At 41.1% G+C, this 27,271-nt stretch overlaps 1 protein-coding gene across 5 annotated transcripts in view; it reads left to right on the top strand.

The window, feature by feature from the left end:
- The window catches only part of LOC115863861 (tyrosine-protein kinase JAK2), a 377,772-nt gene that overhangs the window by 189,902 nt on the left and 160,599 nt on the right, over nt 1-27,271 (top strand). For 3 of the 5 annotated variants that reach the window (XM_060300897.2, XM_060300898.2, XM_060300896.2), the window contains one exon: nt 26,526-26,604. In XM_060300897.2, the coding sequence (XP_060156880.1) occupies nt 26,526-26,604 (79 nt within the window). Of the gene's footprint in view, nt 1-25,633; nt 26,212-26,525; nt 26,605-27,271 lie in introns of those variants that run through there. The other 2 variants (XM_030877096.3, XM_030877097.3) reach the window with 2 other exon arrangements.

The raw sequence follows: 27,271 nt of genomic DNA on the forward strand, positions 1-27,271 counted from the left end.
ACCTTACATTTAGGTCTTTAATCCATTTTGAGCTTATTTTTGTGTATGGTGTGAGGGAATGATCTAATCTCATACTTTTACATTACCTGTCCAGTTTTCCCGGCACCACTTATTGAAGAGGCTGTCCTTTCTCCACTGTACATTCCTGCCTCCTTTATCAAAAATAAGGTGACCATATATGTGTGGGCTTATCTCTGGGCTTTCTATCCTGTTCCATTGATCTATCTTTCTGTTTTTGCGCAAGTACCGTACTGTCTTGATTACTATAGCTTTGTAGTATAGTCTGAAGTCAGGGAACCTGATTCCTCCAGCTCCGTTTTTCGTTCTCAAGATTGCTTTGGCTATTCGGGGTCTTTTGTGTTTCCATACATATTGTGAAATTTTTTGTTCTAGTTCTGTGAAAAATGCCACTGGTAGTTTGATAGGGATTGCAATGAATCTGTAGATTGCTTTGGGTAGTAGAGTCATTTACACAATGTTGATTCTTCCAATCCAAGAACATGGTATGTCTCTCCATCTATTTGTATCATCTTTAATTTCTTTCATCAGTGTCTTATAATTTTCTTCATACAGGTCTTTTGTCTCCTTAGGTAGGTTTATTCCTAGATATTTTATTCTTTTTGTTGCAGTGGTAAATGGGAGTGTTTTCTTGATTTCACTTGCATATTTTTCATCATTAGTGTATAGGAATACCAGAGATTTCTGTGCATTAATTTTGTATCCTGCTGCTTTACCAAATTCATTGATTAGCTCTAGTAGTTTTCTGGTAGCATCTTTACGATTCTCTATGTATAGTATCATGTCATCTGCAAAGAGTGACAGCTTTACTTCTTTTCCAATTTGGATTCCTTTTATTTCCTTTTCTTCTCTGATTGCTGTGGCTAAAACTTCCAAAACTATGTTGAATAAGAGTGTTGAGAGTGGGCAACCTTGTCTTTTTCCTGATCTTAGTGGAAATGCATTTAGTTTTTCACCATTGAGGACGATGTTGGCTGTGGGCTTGTCATATATGGCCTTTATTATGTTGAGGGAAATTCCCTCTATGCCTACTTTCTGGAGGGTTTTTATCATAAATGGGTGTTGAATTTTGCTGAAAGCTTTCTCTGCATCTATTGAGATGATTATATGGTTTTTCTCCTTCAGTTTCTTAATATGGTGTATCACGTTGATTGATTTGCGTATATTGAAGAATCCTTGCATTCCTGGGATAAGCCCCACTTGATCATGGTGTGTGATCCTTTTAATGTGCTGTTGGATTCTGTTTGCTAGTATTTTGTTGAGGATTTTTGCTTCTATGTTCATCAGTGATATTGGCCTGTAGTTTTCTTTCTTTGTGATATCTTTGTCTGGTTTTGGTTTCAGGGTGACGGTGGCTTCGTAGAATGAGTTTGGGAGTGTTCCTCCCTCTGCTATATTTTGGAAGAGTTTGAGAAGGATTGGTGTTAGCTCTTCTCTACATGTTTGATAGAATTTGCCTGTGAAGCCATCTGGTCCTGGGCTTTTGTTTGTTGGAAGATTTTAATCACAGTTTCAATTTCAGTGCTTGTGATTGGTCTGTTCATATTTTCTATTTCTTCCTGATTCAGTTTTGGCAGGTTGTGCATTTCTAAGAATTTGTCCATTTCTTCTAGGTTGTCCATTTTATTGGCATAGAGTTGCTTGTAGTAATCTCTCATGATCTTTTGTATATCTGCAGTGTCAGTTGTTACTTCTCCTTTTTCACTTCAAATTCTATTGATTTGAGTCTTCTCCCTTTTTTTCTTGATGAGTCTGGCTAATGGTTTATCAATTTTGTTTATCTTCTCAAGGAACCAGCTTTTAGTTTTATTGATCTTTGCTATCGTTTACTTCATTTCTTTTTCATTTATTTCTGATCTGATTTTTATGATTTCTTTCCTTCTGCTAACTTTGGGGTTTTTTTTGTTCTTCTTTCTTAATTGCTTTAGGTGCAAGTTTAGGTTGTTTGTTCGAGATGTTTCCTGTTTCCTAAGGTAGGATTGTATTGCTATAAACTTCCCTCTTAGAACTGCTTTTGCTGCATCCCATAGGTTTTGGGTCGTCGTGTCTCCATTGTCATTTGTTTCTAGGTATTTCTTGATTTCCTGTTTGATTTCTTCAGTGATCACTTCATTATTAAGTAGTGTATTGTTTAGCCTCCATGTGTTTGTATTTTTTACAGATCTTTTCCTGTAATTGATATCTAGTCTCATAGCATTGTGGTTGGAGAAGATACTTGATATAATTTCAATTTTATTAAATTTACCAAGGCTTGATTTGCGACCCAAGATATGATCTATCCTGGAGAATGTTCTATGAGCACTTGAGAAAAATGTGTATTCTGTTGTTTTTGGATGGAATGTTCTATAAATAGTAGTTAAGTCCATCTTGTTTAATGTATCATTTAAAGCTTGTGTTTCCTTATTTATTTTCATTTTGGATGATCTGTCCATTGGTGAAAGTGGGGTGTTAAAGTCCCCTACTATGAATGTGTTACTGTCGATTTCCCCTTTTATGGCTGTTAGTATTTGCCTTATGTATTGAGGTGCTCCTATGTTGGGTGCCTAAATGTTTACAATTGTTATATCTTCTTCTTGGATTGATCCCTTGATCATTATGTAGTCTCCTTCTTTGTCTTTTGTAATAGTCTTTATTTTAAAGTCTATTTTGTCTGATATGAGAATTGCTATTCCAGCTTTCTTTTTGTTTCCATTTGCATGGAATATCTTTTTCCATCTCCTTACTTTGTCTGTTTGTGTCTCTAGGTCTGAAGTGGGTCTCTTGTAGACAGCATATATATGGGTCTTGTTTTTGTATCCATTCAGCCAATCTGTGTCTTTTGGTGGGAGCATTTAATCCATTTACATTTAAGGTAATTATTGATATGTATGTCCCTATTCCCATTTTCTTAATTGTTTTGGGTTTGTTATTGTAGGTCTTTTCCTTCTCTTGTGTTTCTTGCCTAGAGAAGATCCTTTAGCATTTGTTGTAAAGCTGGTTTGGTGGTGCTGAACTCTCAGCTTTTGCTGAAAGTAAAAGTTTTAATTTCTCCATCAAATCTGAATGAGATCCTTGCTGGGTAGAGTAATCTTGGTTGCAGGTTTTTCTCCTTCATCACTTTAAATATGTCCTGCCAGTTCCTTCTGGCTTGCAGAGTTTTTGCTGAAAGATCAGCTGTTAACCTTATGGGGATTCCCTTGTGTGTTATTTGTTGTTTTTCCCTTGCTGCTTTTAATATGTTTTCTTTGTATTTAATTTTTGACAGTTTGATTAATATGTGTCTTGGCATATTTCTCCTTGGATTTATCCTGTATGGGACTCTCTGTGCTTCCTGGACTTGATTAACTATTTCCTTTCCCATATTAGGGAAGTTTTCAACTATAATCTCTTCAAATATTTTCTCTGTCCCTTTCTTTTTCTCTTCTTCTCCTGAATCCCCTATAATTCGAATGCTGGCACGTTTAATGTTGTCCCAGAGTTCTCTGAGACTGTCCTCAGTTCTTTTCATTCTTTTTTCTTTATTCTGCTCTCCAGTAGTTATTTCCACTATTTTATCTTCCAGGTCACTTATCCGTTCTTCTGCTTCAGTTATTCTGCTATTGATCCCTTCTAGAGTATTTTTAATTTCATTTATTGTGCTGTTCATTGTTGCTTGTTTCATCTTTAGTTCTTCTAGGTCCTTGTTAAATGTTTCTTGCATTTTGTCTATTCTATTTCCAAGATTTTAGATCATCTTTACTATCATTATTCTGAATTCTTTTTCAGGTAGACTGCCTATTTCCTCTTCATTTGTTAGGTCTGGTGGGTTTTTATCTTGCTCCTTCATGTGGTGTTTGTTTTTCTATCTTCTCATTTTGCTTATTTTACTGTGTTTGGGGTCTCCTTTTTGCAGGCTGCAGGTTCGTAGTTCCCGTTGTTTTTGGTGTCTGTCCCCAGTGGCTAAAGTTGGTTCAGTAGGTTTTGTAGGCTTCCTGGTGGAGGGGACTAGTGCCTGTGTTCTGGTGGATGAGGCTGGATCTTGTCTTTCTGGTGGGCAGGTCCACGTCTGATGGTGTGTTTTGGGGTGTCTGTGGACTTATTATGATTTTAGGCAGCCTCTCTGCTAATGGGTGGGGTTGTGTTCCTGTCTTGCTAGTTGTTTGGTATAGGGTGTCCAGCACTGTAGCTTGCTGGTCGTTGAGTGAAGCTGGGTGCTGGTGTTGAGATGGAGATCTGTGGGAGATTTTTGCCGTTTGATGTTATGTGGAAGTGGGAGGTCTCTTGTTGACCAGTGTCCTGAAGTTGGCTCTCCCACCTCTGAGGCACAGCACTGACTGCTGGCTACCGCACCAAGAGCCTTTCATCCACATGGCTCAGAATAAAAGGGAGAAAAAGTAGAAGGAAAGAAAGAAACAAAGAAAGAAAGAAAGGAAAGAAGGAAGGAAGGAAGAAAGAAAGGGAGAGAGAAGGAGGGCGGGAGGAGGGAAGGAAGGAAGGAAGGAAGGAGGGAAGAAAGGAAAGAAAGAAAGGAGATAAAATAAAATAAAGTTATTAAAAGAAAAAATAATTATTAAGAAAAAAAATTTTTTTTTGAAAAAAAAAAAACGGATGGATAGAACCCTAGGACAAATGGTGGAAGCAAAGCTATACAGACAAAATCTCACACAGAAGCATACACATACACACTCACAAAAAGAGGAAAAGGGGAAAAAATCATAAATATTGCTCTCAGAGTCCACCTCCTCAATTTGGGATGATTCGTTGTGTATTCATGTATTCCAGAGATGCAGGGTACATCAAGCTGATTGTGGAGTTTTAATCCGCTGCTTCTGAGGCTGCTAGGAGAGATATCCCTTTCTCTTCTTTATTCTCACAGCTCCCGGGGCTCAGCTTTGGATTTGGCCCCTCCTCTGCGTGTAGGTCGCCTGAGGGCATCTGTTCTTCGCTCAGACAGGACGGGGTTAAAGGAGCAGCTGCTTCGGGGACTCTGGCTCACTCAGGCCGGTGGAGGGAGGGGTATGGAGCGCAGGGCGAACCTGTGGCGGCAGAGGCCGGTGTGACGTTGCACCAGCCTGGGGCATGCCGTGCGTTCTCCTGGGAAAGTTGTCCCTGGATCCCGGGACCCTGGCAGTGGCGGGCTGCACAGGCTCCCCGGAACAGGGGTGTGGATAGTGACCTGTGCTGGCACACAGGCTTCTTGGTGGCAGCAGCAGCAGCCTTAGCGTCTCATGCCCGTCTCTGGGGTCTGCGCTTTTAGCCTTGGCTCGCACCCGTCTCTGGAGCTCCTTTAAGCAGTGCTCTTAATCCCCTCTCCTCGCGCACCAGGAAACAAAGAGGGAAGAAAAATCTCTGGCCTCTTCGGCAGGTCCAGACTTTTCCCCGGACTCCCTCCTGTCTAGCCGTGGTGCACTAACCCCCTTCAGGCTGTGTTCACGCCGCCAACCCCAGTCCTCTCCCTGCGCTCCGACCGAAGCCCGCGCCTCAGCTCCCAGCCCCGCCTGCCCCGGTGGATGAGCAGACAAGCCTCTCGGGCTGGTGAGTGCCGGTCGGCACCGATCATCTGTGTGGGAATCTCTCCGCTTTGCCCTCCGCACCCCTGTTGCTGTGCTCTCCTCCCTGGCCCCGAAGCTTCCCCCTCCGCCACCCGCAGTGTTCGCCCGCGAAGGGGCTTCCTAGTGTGTGGAAACCTTTCCTCCTTCACAGCTCCCTCCCACTGGTGCAGATCACGTCCCTATCCTTTTCTCTCTGTTTATTATTTTTTCTTTTGCCCTACCCAGGTACGTGGGGACTTTCTTGCCTTTTGGGAGGTCTGAGGTCTTCTGCCAGCGTTCAGTAGGTGTTCTGTAGGAGTTGTTCCACGTGTAGATGTATTTCTGGTGTATCTGTGGGGAGGAAGGTGATCTCTGTGTCTTACTCTTCCGCCATCTTCCCCTCCTGGAGTGGTACTTTTAAAAAGCTCCTTAAGTGACTCTCACATGCAACCACACATTAGGAACCTTTAATTTAGAGAAATGATTCTCAAACTCAGCTGCACGTTAGAATCGCCAGGGGAATTTAAAAATATCCAGATACTCAGGCTTCACCCTGGGCCAATTGAGTCAGAATCTGTGGGAGTGAGACCCAGGCATCAGTATTTTTTTTTTTACTCTCCCCAGATAATTAAAATGTGTGGCCAAGTTTGGTGAACTTTTGAAAACATCCTCCTCTTCGCCATGTAAATTAGTTCATGCCTAATACGGATATGCTCTTTGCTCTGAATTAATTATATCAGTGCTTCTCAAACATATATGTTCTTACATGTTCATATGTTCATATATGTTCACATGTTCATGTATGTATACCTTGGGATCTTGTTAAAATGCATATTCTGAATCAGCAGGGGTGGCCCTGTGATTCTGCGTTTCCAACGAGATCCCAGGTGATCCCAGTGCTACTGGTTACGTGGACCACACTTTGAGTAGCAATGAGTCTTGCCATTGTATGGCCATCTGGATGAAACTTCAATTAAAAAAATAAAAAGATAGAATATAGGATTTTATATAGAGGTCTGTACTTCAAGTTAGTTAATTATAATTAATTAGCCTACACTTAAAATTCTGGTAAATGATATTTTATTTGGGAAACTTAATTAAACAATTAGGGAAAAATGTGTTGTTCCAGATAACATTGAAATGTTTCAGATAGAACCACTTGTCAGACAGGTTTTAAAAAAGATTCAAGCATTGGGTGGTTCACTGTACTAGAGCAGTGGCAAAGTTCTTTAAAAATTTATCTGCAAAACCCATTGTATAAAGCAGACATAATAATTATACAAATTTTACAATGCTGTTTAAATTTTTTTTCTTTGATGGGAAGATATGCCACTGTTTCTGGAAAGCCTGAACCGTTTCCATACAACCTGTGATCCCTCTGAGCACAGACTGGAATCCTTTGATTCAGTGTACAGAGAATACAAGAAATCTATTCTAAGGAATTCAATTAGACTTAAGTGGAGCATGCATTTGGAAATCTTCATTTATATAATAGCTTGTAGCCATTAGGTAAATTTAGTTGTTCATGATTTATTACAAAAACTTTCATTGTTGACTTTTTATGAGTCAGCCATAATTCTAGGAAATGGAAATACCAGTGAGAAGATCTATTCAAAATTAACAGAGAAAATAATTTTTATTCCCAAATTGAAATATATGTGATTATGCAAAAATTCAGAAGAACTTGCATTAAAGTACAAGGTGAAGCAGAAAGCACTGATGTAGAAGCTGCAGCTTATCCAGATCTAGCTCAGATGAAGGTGGCTACACTAAAAAACAGATATTCAGTGTAGATGAAACAGCCTTACTTTGGAAGAAGATGGCATCTAGAACTTTCATAGCTAGAGAGGAGAAGTCAATGCCTGGCTTCAAAGCTTCAAGGACAGGCTGACTCTCTTGTTAGGGGCTAATGCAGCTGGTGACTAATTTGAAGCCAGTCTTAGTTTACCATTCTGAAAATCCTAGGACCGTTAAGAATTATGCTGGGGACTTCCCTGGTGGCACAGTGGTTGGGAATCCACCTGCCAATGCAGGGGACACGGGTTCAAACCCTAGTCTGGTAAGATCCCACATGCTGCAGAGCAACTAAGCCCGTGTGCCACAACTAGTGAGCCTGTGCTCTAGAGCCCGCGAGCCACAGCTACTGAGCCTGTGCGCCACAACTACTCAGCCTGCATTGTAGAGCACAGAAGCCACAACTGCTGAGCCCGCGTGCCACAAATACTGAGACCCACATGCCTAGAGCCCATGCTCCGTAACGAGAGAAGCCACCGCAATGAGAAGCCCATGCACCACAATGAAGAGTAGGTCCCGCTCACCACAACTGAAGAGGGCCCGCACGCAGCAGTGAAGACCCAACACAGCTAAAAAACAAATAAATAAATATTTATCTCTCAAACCTATACACTTAAAAAAAAAAAAGAATTATGCTAAATCTACCCTGTCTGTGCTCCATAAATGGAACCACAAAGCCTGAACAATAGCACGTTATTTACTGAGTACTTTAAGCCCTCTGTGGAGACATACTGCGCAGAAAAAAGATACCTTTCAAAATATTACTGCTTATTGACAATGCAGCTGGTCACCCCAGGAGCTCTGAGGTACAATGAGATTAATGTTGTTTTCATGCCTGCTAACACAACATACATTCTGAAGCCCATGGATCAAGCAGTCACTTTGACCTCAAGCCTTATAAGAAATACGTTTTGTAAGGCTATAGCTACTCCTCTGATGGATCTGGGCCAAGCCAACTGAAAACCTTCTGGGAAGGATTGACCATTCTAGATGCCATTAAGAACATTCATAATTCATGGGAAGAGGTCAAAATGTCAACATTTACAGGAGTTTGGGAGATGTTGATTCCAACCCTGATGGATGACTTTGAGGGGTTCAAGACTTCAGTGGAGGAAGGAACTGCAGATGTGGTGGAAGTAGCAAGGGAATTAGAATCAGAAGTGGAGCTTGAGGATGTGAGGGACCTGTTGCAGTCCCATGACAAAACTTTAATGAATGAGCACTAGCTTCTTATGGATGAGCAAAGAAAGTGGTTTCTTGAGACGGAAGCTACTCCTGGTGAAGGTGCTGTGGAGATTGTTGAAATGACAACAAAGGATTTAGAATACCATACAAACTTAGTTGATAAAGCAGCAGCAGGGTTTGAGAGGACTGACTCCAATTTTGAAGGAAGTTTTACTGTGGATAAAATGCTATCAAACATCATTGCGGGCTACAGAGAAATAGTTCGTGAAAGGAAGAGTCAATCAATGCGGTAAACTTCATTGTTGTCTTATTTTAATAAATGGCCACAGCTGTGCCAACCTTCAGCAACCACTACCCTGATCAGTCAGAAGCCGTCAACATCGAGGCAAGATCCTCAACAAGCAAAAATATTACGACTTGCTAAAGGTTAAGATGATGGTTAGCATTTTTTAGCAATAAAGTATTTTTAAAATAAGGTACATACATTGTTTTTTTAGACATAATGCTATTGCATAATTAGTAGACTACAGTATAGTATAAGCATAACTTTTACATGCGCTGGGAAGCCAAAAAATTTATGTGACGTGCCACCACAGCCAAAACCTCAGTGTCTTAGAGGTATGACTGTAATCGTGAAGCAAAAATATGAGGAGGGACTGTGTGAGAGAAGACTCCTCGTGGCTGCTGAACTCAGACTAGGTCAGCAGACGATAGCTCTCCAAAGCATGAGGCACAGGCAAAACCTGTTTGGAGTATAGTCGGCCCTCTGTATCCATCGGTTCTGCATCCGTGGATTCAACCAACCGCGGATTAAGAATATTAGAAAAAAATTACCAGAAATTTCCAAAAAGCAAAACTTGAATTTGTCACATGCAGGCAACTATTTACATAGCATTTACATTGTATTTACAACTATTTACATAACATTTAGATTGTATTAAGTATTATAAGTAATACAGATGATTTAAAGTATACAGAAGGGTGTACATAGGTTATATCCAAATTCTGTGCCATTTTATATAAGGGACTTGAGCATCCACAGATCTTTGGTATCCGAGGGTGTCCTGGAACCAATCCCCCTTGGTTACTGAGGGATGACTATAATAGGAATAGAGCTGGAAAGCTGACAGCAGAAGCTTCCCTGAAACACTACTCCCTCTGTAGTTCCACCTCCTCTGTTTCTAGGTCACTCTCTCAGGTACCCTAACTCCAAGAATTCTTCAAACAATCCCCTACTGGACAAACCACTAATTCTTTTCTGTTGCTCTCACCTACCTCAGATCTTCACTTCCTTGCTTACCGAATTAAAATTCCATGATCAACTATTATAATCAGTTATTTGCATACACCCCCAACTTCCTTGCCTCTTTTTCACTTCCTCTTACTCATCCAGGAAAACTTCAACACTGTTTTAATTAAGCTTTCTCTATTCTGAGCTTTGTCTCATGCAGCTGAATGTGGGTGGAGAAAAACCCATAACCATGCTGAAGAGTCTAACTTTGAATTCTTGCCGTCTAGTGGGCTCTTAACACTTCCTGGTTTTCAAAATACATCTCCTTGGTCTTTTCATCCTTCTATTCTTGTAGATGACTTCTTCGTGCCTTCTCTTTTATCTTCAAACCTCAACATCTCTACCTCCTCCCACCCAAATTCACTGTCGGTTGATGATCTTGCTTCCAATGCATAGGAAAAAAAAAGAGAATCAGTTGGTGAACAGAAGCCTCAGCTGTCCGTATTGTACCCATGTAACCTGCTTTCTTTTACTTTGGGCAGCCATGGAGGTGCTCTGCTGAAGGGAAACTGCTGGGAGGTGTGGAGTTGGCTTATGGCCTCCAGTTGGTCCACTTTTAGTTTTACTGCAGAGTTGACACTGAGAGCCCTCCCCTCCAGCTCTCTCAGGTTTCTCCTAGCCAGTGACTCAGCATGGTAGGAGTACCAGAGATGGGTCATTTTTGCTCCACGTGCAATTCCTCTAATAGGCAGTCTCTGCTTGAAGACTCGCTATTGATCCGGTCAAGACTTTCTGAGTGGTACTGCAGTTTTGAGTCTTGCTACCCAATCCTCTATTTTTCTTTCTCATTTAAAAAATCTTTATGGGGCTTCCCTGGTGGCGCAGTGGTTGAGAGTCCGCCTGCTGATGCAGGGGACACGGGTTCGTGCCCCGGTCCGGGAAGATCCCACATGCCGCGGAGCGGCTGGGCCCGTGAGCCATGGCCGCTGAGCCTGCGCGTCTGGAGCCTGTGCTCCGCAACGGGAGAGGCCACAACAGTGAGAGGCCCGCGTACCTCAAAAAAAAAAAAAATCTTTTTGGAGATATAATTCACATACCATACATTTCACCTATTTACAGTGTACAATTCGATCATTTTCATTCTATTCACAGAGTTGTACAACCATCACCACAATCAATTTTAGAAAATTTTCGTTGCCCCCCCGCAAAGAAACCCATACCCTTTAGCTGTCACTCTCCAAATTCCCCATCCCCCACAGCCTTAGACAACCATTAATTTACTTTTTGTCTCTATAGATTTACCCCTTCTGGATAATTCATATAAAAGCAGTCATATACTACGTGGTCATTTGTGACCGGCTTCTTTCCCTTAGCATGTTTTAAAGGCTCATCCATGTTGTAGCATGTAGCCGTACTTCCTTTTTATTGCTGAAAATATTTAATTGTAGGGATGCACCACAGTTTATTTATTCACCCATCAGTTGATAGACATTTGGGTTGTTTACACTTTTTGCCTATCATGAATAATATTTTTGTGAACATTTGTGTACAAGTTTTTGAAAGGATATTTGTTTTCATTTCTTTTGTGTCTATACCTAGGAGTGGAATTGTTGGTCCATATAACTCTGTGTTTAACCCTTTGAGGAACTACCCAATCCTCCTTTATTCCTTCTATTTTTTTTCTTTTAAGAAAGTCATCAGTAGTGAATTCGCCTCTTTATTTTACTTTTTAATTTTTTTATTATTATTTTTTTTACAGAATGGTTTTTAATTTTATTTATTTATTTATTTATTTATGGCTGTGTTGGGTCTTTGTTTCTGTGCGAGGGCTTTCTCCAGCTGCGGCAAGTGGAGGCCACTATTCATTGTGGTGTGCTGGCCTCTCACTATGGCGGCCTCTCTTGTTGTGGAGCACAGGCTCCAGACGCGCAGGCTCAGTAGTTGTGGCTCACGGGCCTAGTTGCTCCGCGGCATGTGGGATCCTCTCAGACCAGGGCTCGAACCCATGTCCCCTGCATTGGCAGGCAGACTCTCAAACACTGCGCAACCAGGGAAGCCCCATATTCCTTCTATTTTTCACCAGGTCTCAGGCTTTCATCATTGTCTGAAGGCTCTTCCCATCTACTCCTGCTCTCTTTTCCCTTTACCCCTCACAAATGTTTCTCCTAATAAATCTCTTGCACATCTAATTTTACCCTGGCATCTGCTTCTCATAGGACCCTAACTTATATATCCTCATTCCCCTGAGCCCTTCTAGGGTGTTTTTTTTTTTGACCACACTGCACAGCTTGCAGGATCTTAGTTCCCTGACCAGGGATCGAACCAGGCATCAAACCTGGGCCCTGGCAGTGAAAGCACCAAGTCCTAACCACTGGACTGCCAGGGAGTTCCCTCCTGAGCCCTTCTAGAAGAAACTAAAGGATGAACTGAGAGATGAAGAAACTATGGCAGAATGACTGATGAATGTTGAATCTCTTTTACTGTAGAACTAAGAATAGAGTAAACATGAAGGTTATAGCTATAGAACATAATGTAAATTTTTAAAAGAAACAATATAAGTTATGAAAATAGTCCAGTACTACCCACTTTTTAAGCTCAAATGACATCCAGTTTAAGAGGACATCTTTGTGAGGAGACAGAGCTAGCTTCAAATAGCAACTTTACTATTGGGTTGGCCAAAAAGTTCGTTTGGGTTTTTCCGTAAGAGGTTATGGGAAAACCCGAATGAACTTTTTGGCCAACCCAATACTTAGTGGTTATGTTACTTTGGGCCACTTAACTTTGCTGAGTTTCATTTCTTGTCTGTAAAATAGAGATATTACTTACCTAATAGAATGTATAGCAAAAATATACATGAATGAAAAGTCCACTCATTCAATAGATATTTATTGGCACCTACTATGTACCATGCACTGTCCTAGGTGCTAAGGCATATAGTATGAATATAACATACATGGAACTCACTTTCTACTTGAGGGAAGACAGACAAACAAATAAATGAAATATATTATATGTGAACTGGTAATGAGTGTCACGGAGAAAAGCAAATCAGGGTACTGGTGTAGGGAGTGCTGGGGGCTGGGAGATATTGCAGTTTCAATTACATCTCACCTGAAGGACATGATGGAGCAAGACATGTGGATATAGGAAGGTAGGGAGGGGCTCAGGGAAGGTCACTACCCCGATTCCTGGCTGCAGCTATGGTTACTGTTGTAGCTCTTGTAATGACCCATTTTGGCTTCCCTGAAGCAGCAACTCTGACTTCCACAACTTCAGACCAAGGTCTTCCAGTGGGATATCTCCCTGGTTGTGATCTGTAACTGAGCCACAAAAAGCTCTACCTTGAGCTTTCAGTTTCTTAGAAAGGCCCTGGATATATAAGTATTTTATTTGCCATGTTCTTGATTACAGTCCTCTCTCTCCATTCCCTTCCTGACTGTGACACAGGTGCTGGATGGCTGGGCTGGAGGGCAATCTAGAACAACAGCATCCTGTGCTTAACTCAGTTATCACTCATCACACTTCCTGATACTCAGTCATTTTCTCCAGACTAAACTTCTGAACCTCAAATTCTTTCCTTAAGGTGAGTTACTTCCATATCCAGACCTCTGCCCAGGGAGTAAAGTGGTAACTATTTTCCTGATAGCTTAGGGTATTATTGGTACAGAGGATTTGGTCACTGAACGCTCATATTTGTCCTGCCATTGTTCTTTTTCATTAATTCACTTATATGACAAGATTTATTTAGCACCTATGACATGTCAAACTTTGATTGATACTGGATATGTGGTGGGGAAAGAAACAGATATATTTCCTGCCTTCACAGTCTACAGGTGTACCTTTGAGTGCTTATGCAATAGACTCTTCCTACCCTACTGTCAAAAAATAGGTACGTTGCTTGGGCTGCATCATCTTTGCAGCCTCTGTAACTTGTAGAATATGATATTTAGACTTGATGATTGTATCTTCTCAGTGATCTATATGATCTGTAAGGTTATTCAGCATCAACCCTTTCTGATTTTAGAATTTGATTTGTATTGTTTACTCAATGCTATTGATTTAAATTCATTGCATTATAACAATGTAATCTTAATAAAACTAGGGGCTCCTATATGGTCTAGGCACTATATAGTAACTATATTCAAATAAGTACAAGTTAATAGCCAAGAGTAATTGAAGAGAAAATTTGAGGGTTTTTTTAAGGGTATGAAAGTGTACCCAATTTATAACATAAAGCAAAATGTTTTGAAATTCTCTTTGCCATCCATCTCTTATTTCTTTCCACATACTATAGAAACTTGAAATAAAGATCTCTTCTTTTTGTTCATCCCTCAAGTCAGATACTGTACCTGGGCCTCATGCATCTTTCATCTTTCCCCGCTCCCTCTCTTCTGTGCATGACTTATTATGAATGTCATCCTAAGCTCTCTGGCTTACTTTTTTTCTTTCCATTTCACCCATTACATGGATTCTCTACAGTAGTGGTTTGTTTGTTTTTTTGTTTTGTTTTGTGTTTTGAGTGGAGAAAGCATTGCTTCCAATGCTAAGCAAGGAGAACAGAACAGCTCATGCTCAAAAGACCTGGACTCAGTGGTTCTTAACTTTAGCATGCCTCAGAATCATTTGAAAGTCTTGTTTAGAACACAAGTGACTGGACTTCACCTCCAGAGTTTGATACAGGAGGTCTGAGTTGGGGCTCAAGAATTTACATTTCTAACAAGTTCCCAGGTAGCACTGTTACTGCTGGTCCAGGGATCACATTCTGAGAACTAGTACTCTACAGCATAGGAGCCAGCAGCTGTTCCAGCAAACAAGAATTTATCCCTGGGTAAAGAAGACTTTGTTATACATTATATATAAATAATGTTACCTGATTCCTTATATGTTAATACAAAGCTTAAGAATTTAATGATTCTCAAACTCTTCCAAAATATAGCAGAGGGAGGAACACTCCCAAACTCATTCTATGAGGCCACCGTCACCCTGAAACCAAAACCAGACAAAGATATCACAAAGAAAGAAAACTACAGGCCAATATCACTGATGAACATAGATGCAAAAATCCTCAACAAAATACTAGCAAACAGAATCCAGCAGCACATTAAAAGGATCATACACCATGATCAAGTGGGGTTTATCCCAGGAATGCAAGGATTCTTCAATGTTTACAAATCAGTCAATGTGATACCCCATATTAACAAATTGAAGGAGAAAAACCATATGATCATCTCAATAGATGCAGAGAAAGCTTTCAACAAAATTCAACCCCCATTTATGATAAAAACCCTCCAGAAAGTAGGAGCAGGCCATAATAAAGGCCATATTGAAGGCCATATGACAAACGCACAGCCAACATCATTCTCAATGGTGAAAAACTGAAAGCATTTCCTCTAAGATCAGGAACAAGACAAGGTTGTCCACTCTCACCACTATTATTCAACGTAGTTTTGGAAGTTTTAACCACAGCAATCAGAGAAGAAAAAGAAATAAAAGGAATCCAAATTGGAAAAGAAGAAGTAAAGCTGTCACTGTTTGCAGGTGACATGATATTATACATAGAGAATCCTAAAGATGCTACCAGAAAACTACTAGAGCTAATCAATGAATTTGGTAAAGTAGCAGGATACAAAATTAATGCACAGAAATCTCTGGAATTCCTATACACTAATGATGAAAAATCTGAAAGAGAAATTAAGGAAACACTCCCATTTACCACTGCAACAAAAAGAATAAAATACCTAGGAATAAACCTACCTAAGGAGACAAAAACCTGTATGCAGAAAACTATAAGACACTGATGAAAGAATTTGAAGATGATACAAACAGATGGAGAGATATATCATGTTCTTGGATTGGAAGAATTAACACTGTGAAAATGACTATACTACCCAAAGCAATCTACAGATTCAGTGCAATCACTGTTAAACTACCAATGGCATTTTTCACAGAACTAGAACAAAAAATTTCACAATTTGTATGGAAACACAAAAGACCCCAAATAGCCAAAGCAATCCTGAGAAAGAAAAATGGAGCTGGAGGAATTAGGCTCATGGACTTCAGACTATACTACAAAGCTACAGTAATTAAGACAGTATGGTACTGGCACAAAAAGAGACATATAGATCAATGGAACAGGATAGAAAGCCCAGAAATAAACCTACGTACATATGGTCACCTTATTTTTGACAAAGGAGGCAAGGATATACAATGGAGAAAAGACAGCCTCTTCAATAAGTGGTGCTGGGAAAACTGGACACCTACATGTAAAAGAATGAATTTAGAACACTCCCTAACACCATACACAAAAATAAATTCAAAATGGATTAAAGACCTAAATGTCAGGCCAGACGCTGTAAAACTCTTAGAGGAAAACATAGGCAGAACACTCTGTGACATAAATCACAGCAAGATCCTTTTTGACCCACCTCCTAGAGAAATGGAAATAAAAACAAAAATAAACAAATGGGACCTAATGAAACTTCAAAGCTTTTGCACAGCAAAGGAAACCATAAACAAGGCCAAAAACAACCCTTAGAATGGGAGAAAATATTTTCAAATGAAGAGACTGACAAAGGATTAATTTCCAAAATTTACAAGCTGCTCATGCAGCTCAATGTCAAAAAACCAAACAACCCAATCCAAAAATGGGCAGAAGATCTAAATAGACATTTCTCCAAAGAAGATATACAGATTGCCAACAAATGCATGAAAGGATGCTCAATATCACTAATCATTAGAGAAATGCAAATCAAAACTACAGTGAGGTATCACCTCACACCAGTCAGAATGTCCATCATCAAAAATCCAGAAACAATAAATGCTGGAGAGGGTGTGAAGAAAAGGGAACCCTCTTGCACTGTTGGTGGGAATGTAAATTGATACAGCCACTATGGAGAACAGTATGGAGGTTCCTTAAAACACTAAAAATTAAGCTACCATATGACCCAGCAATCCCACTATTGGGCGTATACCCTGAGAAAAACATAATTCAGAAAGAGTCATGTACCACAATGTTCATTGCAGCTCTATTTACTATAGCCAGGAGATGGAAGCAACCTAAGTGTCCATTGACAGATGAATGGGTAAAGAAGATGTGGCACATATATACAATGGAATATTACTCAGCCATAAAACGAAATGAAATTGAGTTATTTGTAGTGAGGTGGATGGACCTAATAACTGTCATACAGAATGAAGTAACTCAGAAAGAAAAAAACAAATACCGTATGCTAACACATATATATGGACTCTAAAAAAAAAAAAAAACGTTCTGAAGAACCTCGGGGCAGGACAGGATTAAAGACACAGACGTAGAGAATGGACTTGAGGACATGGGGAAGGGGAAGGGTAAGCTGGGACGAAGTTAGAAAGTGGCATGGACTTACATATACTACCAAATGTAAAATAGATAGCTAGTGGGAAGCAGCCGCATAGCACAGGGAGATCAGCTCAGTGCTTTGTGACCACCTAGAGGGTTGGGATAGGGAGGGTGGGAGAGAGATGCAAGGGGGAGGATATATGGGGATATATGTGTAAGTATAGCTGATTCACTTTGTAATATAGCAGAAACTAACACACCATTGTAAAGCAATTATACTCCAATAAAGATGTTTAAAAAAATAAATAAAAGTAAAAAAAAAAATTGACCAGAATGTAAAAAAAAAAAAAAAAGTAGGTGTGGCACATATATACAATGGAATATTTCTTAGCCATAAAAAGAAACGAAATTGAGTTATTTGTATGAGGTGGATGGACCTAGAGTCTGTCATACAGAGTGAAGTAAGTCAGAAAGAGAAAAACAAATACTGTATGCTAACACATATATATGGAATCTAAAAAAAAAAAAAAGGTTCTGAAGTATCTAGGGGCAGGACAGGAATAAAGATGCAGATGTAGAGAATGGACTTGAGGACATGGGGAGGGGGAAGGGTAAGCTGGGATGAAGTGAGAGAGTGGTATGGACGTATATACACTACCAAATATAAAGTAGATAGTTAGTGGGAAGCAGCCGCATAGCACAGGGAGATCATCTCGGTGCTTTGTGACCACCTAGAGGGGTGGGATAGGGAGGGTGAGAGGGAGATGCAAGAGGGAGGGGATATGGGTCTATATGTATTCATATAGCTGATTCACTTTGTTATACAGCAGAAACTAACATACCATTGTAAAGCAATTATACTCCAATTAAGATGTTAAAAAAAAAGAATTTAATGAATCATCTTCTATCAGCATATTTAACATCCTGTAGGTAGGGATGTGTATCTCATAGACTCTGGTATAATGCTCGAAGAATAAAGGAAATAATACTTACTGCTTGATTACCTCTACAGGAGACAGTATAGTGGAGTTGGTATGAGAGTTATCTCTGAAGCCAGGTCTTCTGGGATTCAGTCTTGCCTGTGCAGAGTTTCTGGAAGGCCCTGGGAAAGTTCTTCTCTGGTCTCAATTTCTTATTTTTGAAATGAAGATAACAGAGGTAGCCATCTCCTAGAGTTGTTGTGAGGCTCAAATGAGTTAATACCTATAAAGCTCTTGAAGAATGACTGGCGTGTTGCACGCACTCTGACGTTACCTATTACCATCAGGAATTTGTTGTTTTCTCTATGTTATCTCATTAAAACCTGAAATTAGTTCTAAAAGGTAGGCACCCATATTATTCTCATTGTGGAGACTAGGAAACAAAAGTTCAGAAAGGTTGAATAAAGAATCCCTAGCTAGGGGACTTCCTGGTGGTCCAGTGGTTAAGACTCCATGCTCCCAATGCAGGGGGCCCAGGCTCGATCCTTGGTCAGGGAACTAGATCCTGCATGCTGCGACTAAGATCCTATGTGCCACAACTAAGACCCGGCGCAGCCAAATAAATAAGTAAATAAATATTAAAAAAAAAAAAAAAAAAAGAATCCCCAGCTAGTAAAAATCTCTGGCCTTTGTTATTTCACCAGCATTTTCCCAAAGGAATCATTTTCTCCCATAAGAAAAATGGTACAAGGAAGCTAATTTCAAAACTATATTTGAATATGATTGAATAATTGCTTGATCAAGATAGTTGGTGAATTTTATAATTTAATGTTATGTCTACTTTAAAATGTATTAAAGAGGCAAGGATAGGTAGAATAGTGGCTCTGTAACAAACTAGTGTGTGTCTAACATTTGCAGACTACCTGTCATATAATAGGTGTTTTAAAAAATATATGTTGATCGACTGAAATGAATGTTATTTGGAATTTAAAATACCTAAAATTAAAGATTCATGATATCCAGAGTTAGTGAGATTATAGAGAAATGGGCATTGATATACTAGTATGAGATTTTTGAAAGTCAATTTGGCAATAGCCACCAAATTTTTTTTTTTTTTTTTTTTTTTTGGTGGTACACGGGCCTCTCACTGTTGTGGCCTCTCCCGTTGCGGAGCACACGCTCCAGACGCGCAGGCTCAGCGGCCATGGCTCACGGGCCCAGCCGCTCTGCGGCACGTGGGATCTTCCCGGACTTGGGCACGAACCAGTGTCCCCTGCATCGGCAGGCGGACTCTCAACCACTGCGTCACCAGGGAAGCCCCAATAGCCACCAAATTTTAAATATATATTTATTTTGGCTCAGAGAGTCTACTTGTCTATCCTAGGGAATACTTTGGTGCCCATGGAATGTATGTACAATGATGTTCAAATTTAGCACTTTTTTTAAAAAAAATTAATTATTTTTTATTTTTAGCTTCATTGGGTCTTTGTTTTTGCACGTGGGCTTTCTCTAGTTGGGGCGAGCGGGGGCTACTCTTTGTTGTGGTGTGCGGGCTTCTCATTGCGGTGGCTTCTCTTGTTGTGGAGCATGGGCTCTAGGGATGCGGGCTTCAGTAACTGTGGCAGGTGGGCTCAGTAGTTGTGGCACGTGGGCTTAGTTGCTCCGCGGCATGTGGGATCTTCCTGGACCAGGGCTCGAACCCGTGTCCCCTTCATTGGCAGGCGGATTCTTAACCACTGCGCCACCAGGGAAGTCCTAGCACTGTTTCTAATTGTGAAAATTACAAACCTAAGTGTTCATAAATGGGGGAATTATGTGGTAAGTTATGATGACCCATTTTGTTGAACACTGTGTAAAACGTTTAAAAGAATGAGGGAAAGCAATAAATGTTGAACTGAATGGTCTCCAGAAGGTGTTAGGTGAAAAAATGGTAACACAAAAAGTATAGAATTATCCATTTGGTTTATAGAGTTCAAAACTAAATCTATAGGAAATAAGTAGGAAAATGCTTAGTAAAAATTCTGAAAAGTTACACACGAAATAGTTATCAGTGGTTACCTCTGGGAAGTAAAGAGGGCTAGGAAAAGAGGATCAAGAGGAACTTCCACTTTGTATACTTTATCTTCCATATTAGTTGGATTTACCACAAGTAGTATGTATTAATGTTTACTTTGGAATCAAAAAGGAAAAAAGTAGCTTGCTCAACAAATATAAGCCCTTTAATGAGGATAATAGATGCTAAAATGTACAAGACAACCTTTCAAAAGCCTTAAAACATGTCTATTCCAGTAATTAACAGTTATTTAAAAAATTTTCCAAAGTTATCATTCCTACTAAAAACTTTATCACTTGTAGTGCTGTTGATCCCCAGAGCGTTTCCTGTGGGTAGTAAAAGAGCTGAATTGGTATCTAAGTGGAACGCACTCAATGCTAAAATTCTTGTAGCATTAGAATACCTAGCCAGAGAGTTTGCCTGAGGACTATTACATCATTTCATGCTTGATTTATAACAGATGAAGGCGACAGAGGAAAAAAAAACCAAACCAAACCAAAACAATAGTCAAAAAAACAAAACCACTATTACACAAAAGGAGAAACCAAAGAAATAGTATTTGTTTTTTTTCTCCAAATGAATGGTTATATCAGTGTTCAGTGGGAGACAGTATTAGGTGTGGATGAAAGAAGAAAGTTATTCTCCTGGTTTTTCTCAGTTTCAGTTTGAGGAATGTAGGGTAGTATATTAGTATATAGGAGTGGAAGTTAAAATTGAGAACTATGTCATGCAGCATTTTCTGGTCCATTTATGTATTTCATAGGTAACACTGAAATTCAGAGTATTTAACCACATCATTATGATGCCTTAATATCAAATCAGATTTTCCTTTGGTCAGTAGTGTAGATAGCGTGGAGTGACCACAGCAATTATTATAACTATGGCCCAGAAGACTCATAAAATTGTTACAGAGAAGGTAGAGTGAAGCAACTTAGAAAAGAAAATTGAACAGTGGTGACAGGAGTGATGTTTTATAGGAGTAGGTATCTTTATTTTCTGCTAACCCATGGGTTCTGTGTAATGTCTTAGATTGTGACTAATACTTGGATAGTTATGCTTGACCTTATGATTGAAGATCGAATTCCAAAATTGGTGGGTAAATTGGATTTTTAAAAGACATACAGTACAGCACATGGAATATAGCCAACGTTTTATAATAACTTTAAATGGAGTATAATCTACAAAAATTTTGAATCACAAAAAAATAAATGAGAGGAGCTCATATTACAAAAAAATATATACATTTTCCCTGTTGTAATTTGAAGAATATTTTTTTCTTTTCTTTTTCTTTTCTTCTCATCAGTGTACTATAATATCTGTTTCACTCCAGGTTATTTCATTGCAAGTACTCTGACACTACTAGATCTGACACTACTAGATCTGGTTCAAGTAAAAAGGAGAAATTTGTCATAAGGAAGTATTTTCAAGATACCAAATACAGGAAGTTTCTTTGGGCCTTATAAGGAAGAGGAAGCTGAAAAGCTAAGAGGATTCTCATTCCTGGTGAACTCTTTTTTTTCTCTCTTCTGTCTGTGTCAATTCTTTTCTCCCAAAGCAAGTCAGCTTTCTGTGCAAGTCCATGTACATGAATACAGATGGCAGCCATAATTTTAGAGCATGGGTAACTTCACTTTAAGAGAACAAAAAAGTCTGAGCAACTGTCTTTGAATCCCAGTTCCAACTTCCTCAGGAGGGAGATCATGAATGGCTCAGCTTGAGTCAGGTGACAACTCATGGTACAATCAAGGGGTGTGGGTAGCAGGGTCACAAACCGTAACACAGGGGCTAGAGGCTGACTACTCTGGGTGAAGAAGACAGTTCTCAAAGAAAGAAGGCAGAATCCTTAATCTAAATAAGGACTCAGGAATTAACGCTCTGTACACTGATAATTATGCGAGGGGAATTTCTATTTTGAAGAAATAGAAATTTCTTCAAAATAGAAATGGATCCTTCAAAAAGGTATGGATCCTTTTATAAAGAAAAATATTTTTAGTGAATTGGTACTATACCTCAAATGTTTTAAGTTAAATTTTTTTGTAAAGTACAGCATAATTATAATAGACATTTTGCATATTTTGCCAAATAATCATCCTTACCTGAAGGAGGTTATTAATTCCTGGGTTACAGATGGGGAAATTATTTTAGTTTTTATGCACTAACATTAAACTTATTCAGTTATCTCAAGGGAAGGCGGGACCTGCTTGCCAGGAACACCTTTTTCTTTGGGACTATAATGAAGAATGAAAGAATTGATGTAGAGATATACATATGATAAAGGGCAGAGGAAATTTTGAAAAAAATTTTTGCCATATCCAACCTAACTTTGAAATGAATAGTCCTAAAATATCTGGATGATTCAAAGTAAAAAACATTGCTTGCTTGTCTGTCTACCTGATTCACACTCCTGACTTTGTCTTTCGGTCTATATTACTAGACCTGGGATAAATTAGCCTCTCTCCATAGCTGATGCCTTCAGAAAAGTACATCTTCTCTACCCTGGAAGGAAACAATCTAACTTGTGGATCTATCCCCAGTCTTTTGCTTGAGCCTGTTTCCCCTTCCAAGGGGAAGGACTTTCCTATATCTTTTTCTGCTCTCACATTTATGCTCCTCTTGAGAATGTTTTCATTATTTCATCAGTTAATGGCATAGTTTTGTTTTTTAAAAAATACAATTGCAGGTCTTTGCGTTTATCTCTGTTACAACCCAGCCCTTATCATTCCTGCCCACACAGTTTCGTGTCACACAATAAACTGTGACAAATGCTTCAGGATTACTGAGAAAATCCAGCGTATTTCTTATACCCCCCAGCTTGGGGATATCTATAAATTGTCCCCACCACAACCATAATAGGCATTTAATAACTGTGCTAAGGGTTTAAAAATACTTTTTCATCTAATCTTCAAAACAGCTCTTCAAAGAAGATATTCTTATCCTCATTATACTGATGACGAAATGGAAGCTTAGAAAATATAAATGACTTCCTTGGTGAAAACAGTGATTCAAACCTGAGTCAGCCAGACTCTCAACCTTAAGTTCCTAAACGCTGAGCCATGGATTTCCAACCTTTGCACTGAAACCACTTAAGGACTTTAAAAAGAAGTGAATGCCAAAGCCCTATCTAACACATTCTGTCAGTCTTGTTGCAGGTGTGGATTAGGAATGGCAGTCAGGAGCCACTGCCACCATATTCTACTGCAGTAGAATGACAGAACTTGTGGCACAACACCCCATACTTGACAACTGGCTGCTAATTTTTACTTCGAGATATGGCCATACAATCAGTTTTGAATCTGAATGTTTCATCATCCAACCCAACTCACATTTCTTGTTTCTCCATGTTGTGTGAAAGAATGTCTTGAAAGACTTGGTCAAATGTCTTGGAATCCTCTTTTACCATTATCAAAGAATAGAGGAAACTTTCTGAAATATTCGCCCTGGGAGCAAATTTCTAGCTATGTCACTACCAGGGATCACATAAAGAGTTAAAAAGTTCTCCAAAGAGTGAAAAGAGCTAAACATTCCAGGGTAATATTGGCTTAAAATCATAGTATTTTTGGTAAGGAGAGAGGCTTTCACTAGTAGAATGACACTAAGCAAGTCACCTTATCTCTCTGTATGGGTAGATTGATTTCTCGTCTACAAGCCTGTGATTAATATATTTCCCTTGCCCACCCTGTCTTCCCTATCCAAATCACTATTATAAAAAAGAATCCCTTCCCCCACAAGAAAACCTCAATATTTACTATTTCCAAATGGCCTTTCCCTGCAAAAAGGCAGTGGAGTAACAGATACCATGCCTGGTTGAATAAACACATCATTACAAAATATAGAAACATCATTTACTACAATGAATGTATCTGTACTGTTTAGAGTTCTTAAACAGGCTTTTGCCCCCCACCCCTCCCAAAGAGAATGCTTCCATTTCCACAGTTCAGACGACTTTCATTTTAACCCTAACGTTAAAGCCACCTTCAGCACTTTATGTTCTTTACGTGGGTCTGTGTTCTGGTTTCTACTCCAGTTAACAGTTTTTGTTTGCAGGAAAAGGGAACTCTTGTGGTGGTTGCTGCTTGTAATTTCAACCTTAACATTCTAAACAGATTTTAGATTTGCTGTTGAGTCACAACTCCTATTTCTAATTTCTTTTTAGAAATTAAACAACGACAACAACAACAACCAAGAACTCTCCAGCATATTTTGCTTGTCAGACAGTAGCCATAGGAATGCAGTTCTCCTGTAAATCCCTTCTTAGGAGAAAACAGGGCTCTAGTTCACTACTTACTTTAAAGAAGTCAGTGTGAATTCAAGTCATTTCCGATCCTGCTATCATTTGCTCAAAGACCTTTTGCAATGGGTCTTATGTAAGAAGAAATGCAGGAGTTGCTTTGGTGAGGTTTATTTAGAGAAACCATTAAATACAAGCTTGACCTGAATCGCAGCATCATTTGTATGGGGAAACAGGGGCTATAAATGCATGTTTTTTTGTTTTTTTTTTTTCAGATTAACAGAAAGAAGGCTGATGATGAGTGAAAAAGGCCCTACACAGTTGGGTCACAGGCTACTTCTTCGGCCTCACCTCTTACCACTGCCCCTTCCTTCACTGTCCTCCAGCCAGTGACCTCTTTCCCGGTCCTTTGAACTTGCCAAGCACCTTCCCTTCTCAGGGTCTTTGCCTTTGCTAGTGTTTCTGCATGAAACTCTTTTCCCAGATAGCTCATTCTCATCCTTCGGATCTCTGCTCAAACGTTAGTTTCTCTGGGAGGTCTTTCCTGGCCACTATAACTAAAATAGCACACTGCCTCCTCACTTCCTGCTCCTTTACTTTTCCTAGCGGCAGTTATACTCTGGCACATTATACTGATAAATTAAAAGCATTTTTGTCGCGTTATCAGAATACAAGCTCCCGTGGGGCAAAGAGTATGTGGGTTGTGTTCACATATCATCCTTGGGGTCCTACAGCCTGGCACACAGTAGATGCTCTGTAAATATTTGTTGAATGAATGAATGAGGCTCTTTGGGATGGTAGAAGTTGTTTCTCCTCCTTTGCCAGGCCTTGCCGCCATTCCACAGGCATCTGGGCACCTCATTCCACCTTCACCCCTTTCCAGCAGAGGTGACTGGTTGGAATCAGGCGCACGGAATTGCACTGGGGCGAAACGGTGCGTCGGGTTGCCCCAACCCTCGGCGCTACTTCTCTCGGCCTAGCGGCCTGGACTGTGGAGGGGCAGGTTTGCTGCACCCCGAAAGTGGGAGCAAAAGCAAAAAAAGACAACAGTGCGCGGGAGGGGAAAGTCTCTGTGCGGTGCCAGGTTGTGCGCCGAGGGCGCCTTCCCGGCGTGGCTTACTCATTCCCAGCCGCCTCTGGCCACGCACACGGCCATCTGCGGAGGGCCCAGCCCAGCTCAAGTCTCCCCGCCCGCTCACGCCCAGGGGCCACCGCGGGAATCTCTGCGCACGCTTGCCGGCTTCCCGAGAAGCCACGGTCCTGCGTAGCTAGTCCCCGTCGGCCCCTCCGCGCGCGCCGGGGAAAGCGCGGCCTGGGTGGAGAGGCACACGCGCGCACGCGCAGACCGGGGGCGCACGCCAGGCGCCCGCGCCCGCCCCCGCCCCGCTCCGAGGAGGCCTCAGCCAGCCGTGAATCGGCCGCGGCACCCGAGGCCAACTGGGAGGCTGAGTTGGACGTAAATAGGACGTCCCAGACAGTGTCGCCTGCGGCGCTGAGAAGACGGTGTGGCTTGGGAGAGGGTGGAGACGACGACTGTGACGGGCTTCCCGGCTGCCCGAAGTGGGAGTGGTGTGGGCTGCCGGAAGGAGAGAGGAAGAGGAGCAGAAGGGGGCAAGCAGCGGCCTCCGCTAGCGGCCTCCGCTGACGGCCTCCCGGGGCGCTGAGAGGCTGGGCCGGCTCCCGGCTCGCTCGTCAGTTCGTGCCGCCGCCTCGGCCACTCGGCCCCGGGGCCCGGACTTGCGGCGCGCGTCGGGGCGGAGGGCTGCTATCTACGCGCAGGGAGAGGCCCGGTCCTCGCCGCCGAGGGATGTGAGTGGGAGCAGAACCCGCACGGGAGGGCCCCCGAGGGCCCAGCCTGGCGGACGCTCGGACCCTTGCCCGCTCCAGGGGCTTCGAAGATCGTGGCCGGGCGGAGGCGCCGGGTAGGAGCAGTCCCTGCGGCCTCGGGGCGCGTCCTCGTCCACCCGTGCAGCGGGTGGGTGTTATTGCTGCCTGGGCTCCGGCAGCAGTTCTCTCTTCACCCTCCCTCCCACCTCCTGATCCCCGCTTTCCCCTCGCTAGTGGCAGTAAACTTCTCGGCAAGAAAATCCTCCTCTTTAAAAGGGAACCTACAACGGAGTGTCTTGCGTTGATATTTGCATCCTTATGTGTCTGATATTCCTCCTCCCCCTTTACTTATTCCTCTTTAAAATTTTTTAGACATCTGAACAGCCTAGAAAAGAGCATCAATTTCCCCTGGATTTCTGCGGTACTAACTGCTGCTTTTTTTTTTTTTTTTTTTTTTTTTAGGTTTCGGAAGCAGGCAAGGCAACAAGATGTGACCTGTTTCTCTTCTGCAGAAGAGGCCCTTCCTCCCCTTCCCGCGAAGGTGGGTATGCGATCCTGGCTGCTTTTTTCGCTGCAGTAAAGACGAGGGTGTCTCGAGCTGTTGTGCGTAGGAAGTCCAATGGAAGCGTGTGTCGACGGGCAGGGCTCATTGTCGCTTACTCCTTTGAAAATGGCAGTACTGAACTTTGAATATTGCTCTGGGAGGGTAATTTTGGGGGTTATTGTTGCTCTTGGATCCTTTAAGAAACGTTAGTTGTTTGTTTCTCTGCTGATTGTACGTTTTCTTTGCACAGAAAACGTTGTCCGTTACCCTTTCTCCTCAAGCAGCCAAATATTGTTAATCTTTGAACGAGGAACATTTTCAAGTAATAAGAGATACCTATTGAGAGGACACGTTAGCTGCTCTTGCTGGGGTTTCTGCTACCACACTGAATGCTTCGTGAATGGTTTTATCTGCTTAAGTTTGCTGTGTCGGTTGAATTTACCCATTTTGCTTTCCGGTGGTTATTAATCTGTCAGAAGAAACTCCTTTTCTCTGAATGAAAGGATAGAGGCAGCTGAGTATGTCACAGAGGGGAGGAAGAATGTGGAGAAGGAAACTACAAGTGGGAATAAGAGCGATGACGATTGCTTTTGGTTTCATAATAGGTTTGTACAAGTGAGTTGTTGGGCTATTGCAGATATTCTGATATAACACCCAATAGATA

The sequence above is a fragment of the Globicephala melas genome, chromosome 6 (genome assembly GCF_963455315.2).
Source record: "Globicephala melas chromosome 6, mGloMel1.2, whole genome shotgun sequence".
In the NCBI taxonomy this organism is placed as follows: domain Eukaryota; kingdom Metazoa; phylum Chordata; class Mammalia; order Artiodactyla; family Delphinidae; genus Globicephala; species Globicephala melas.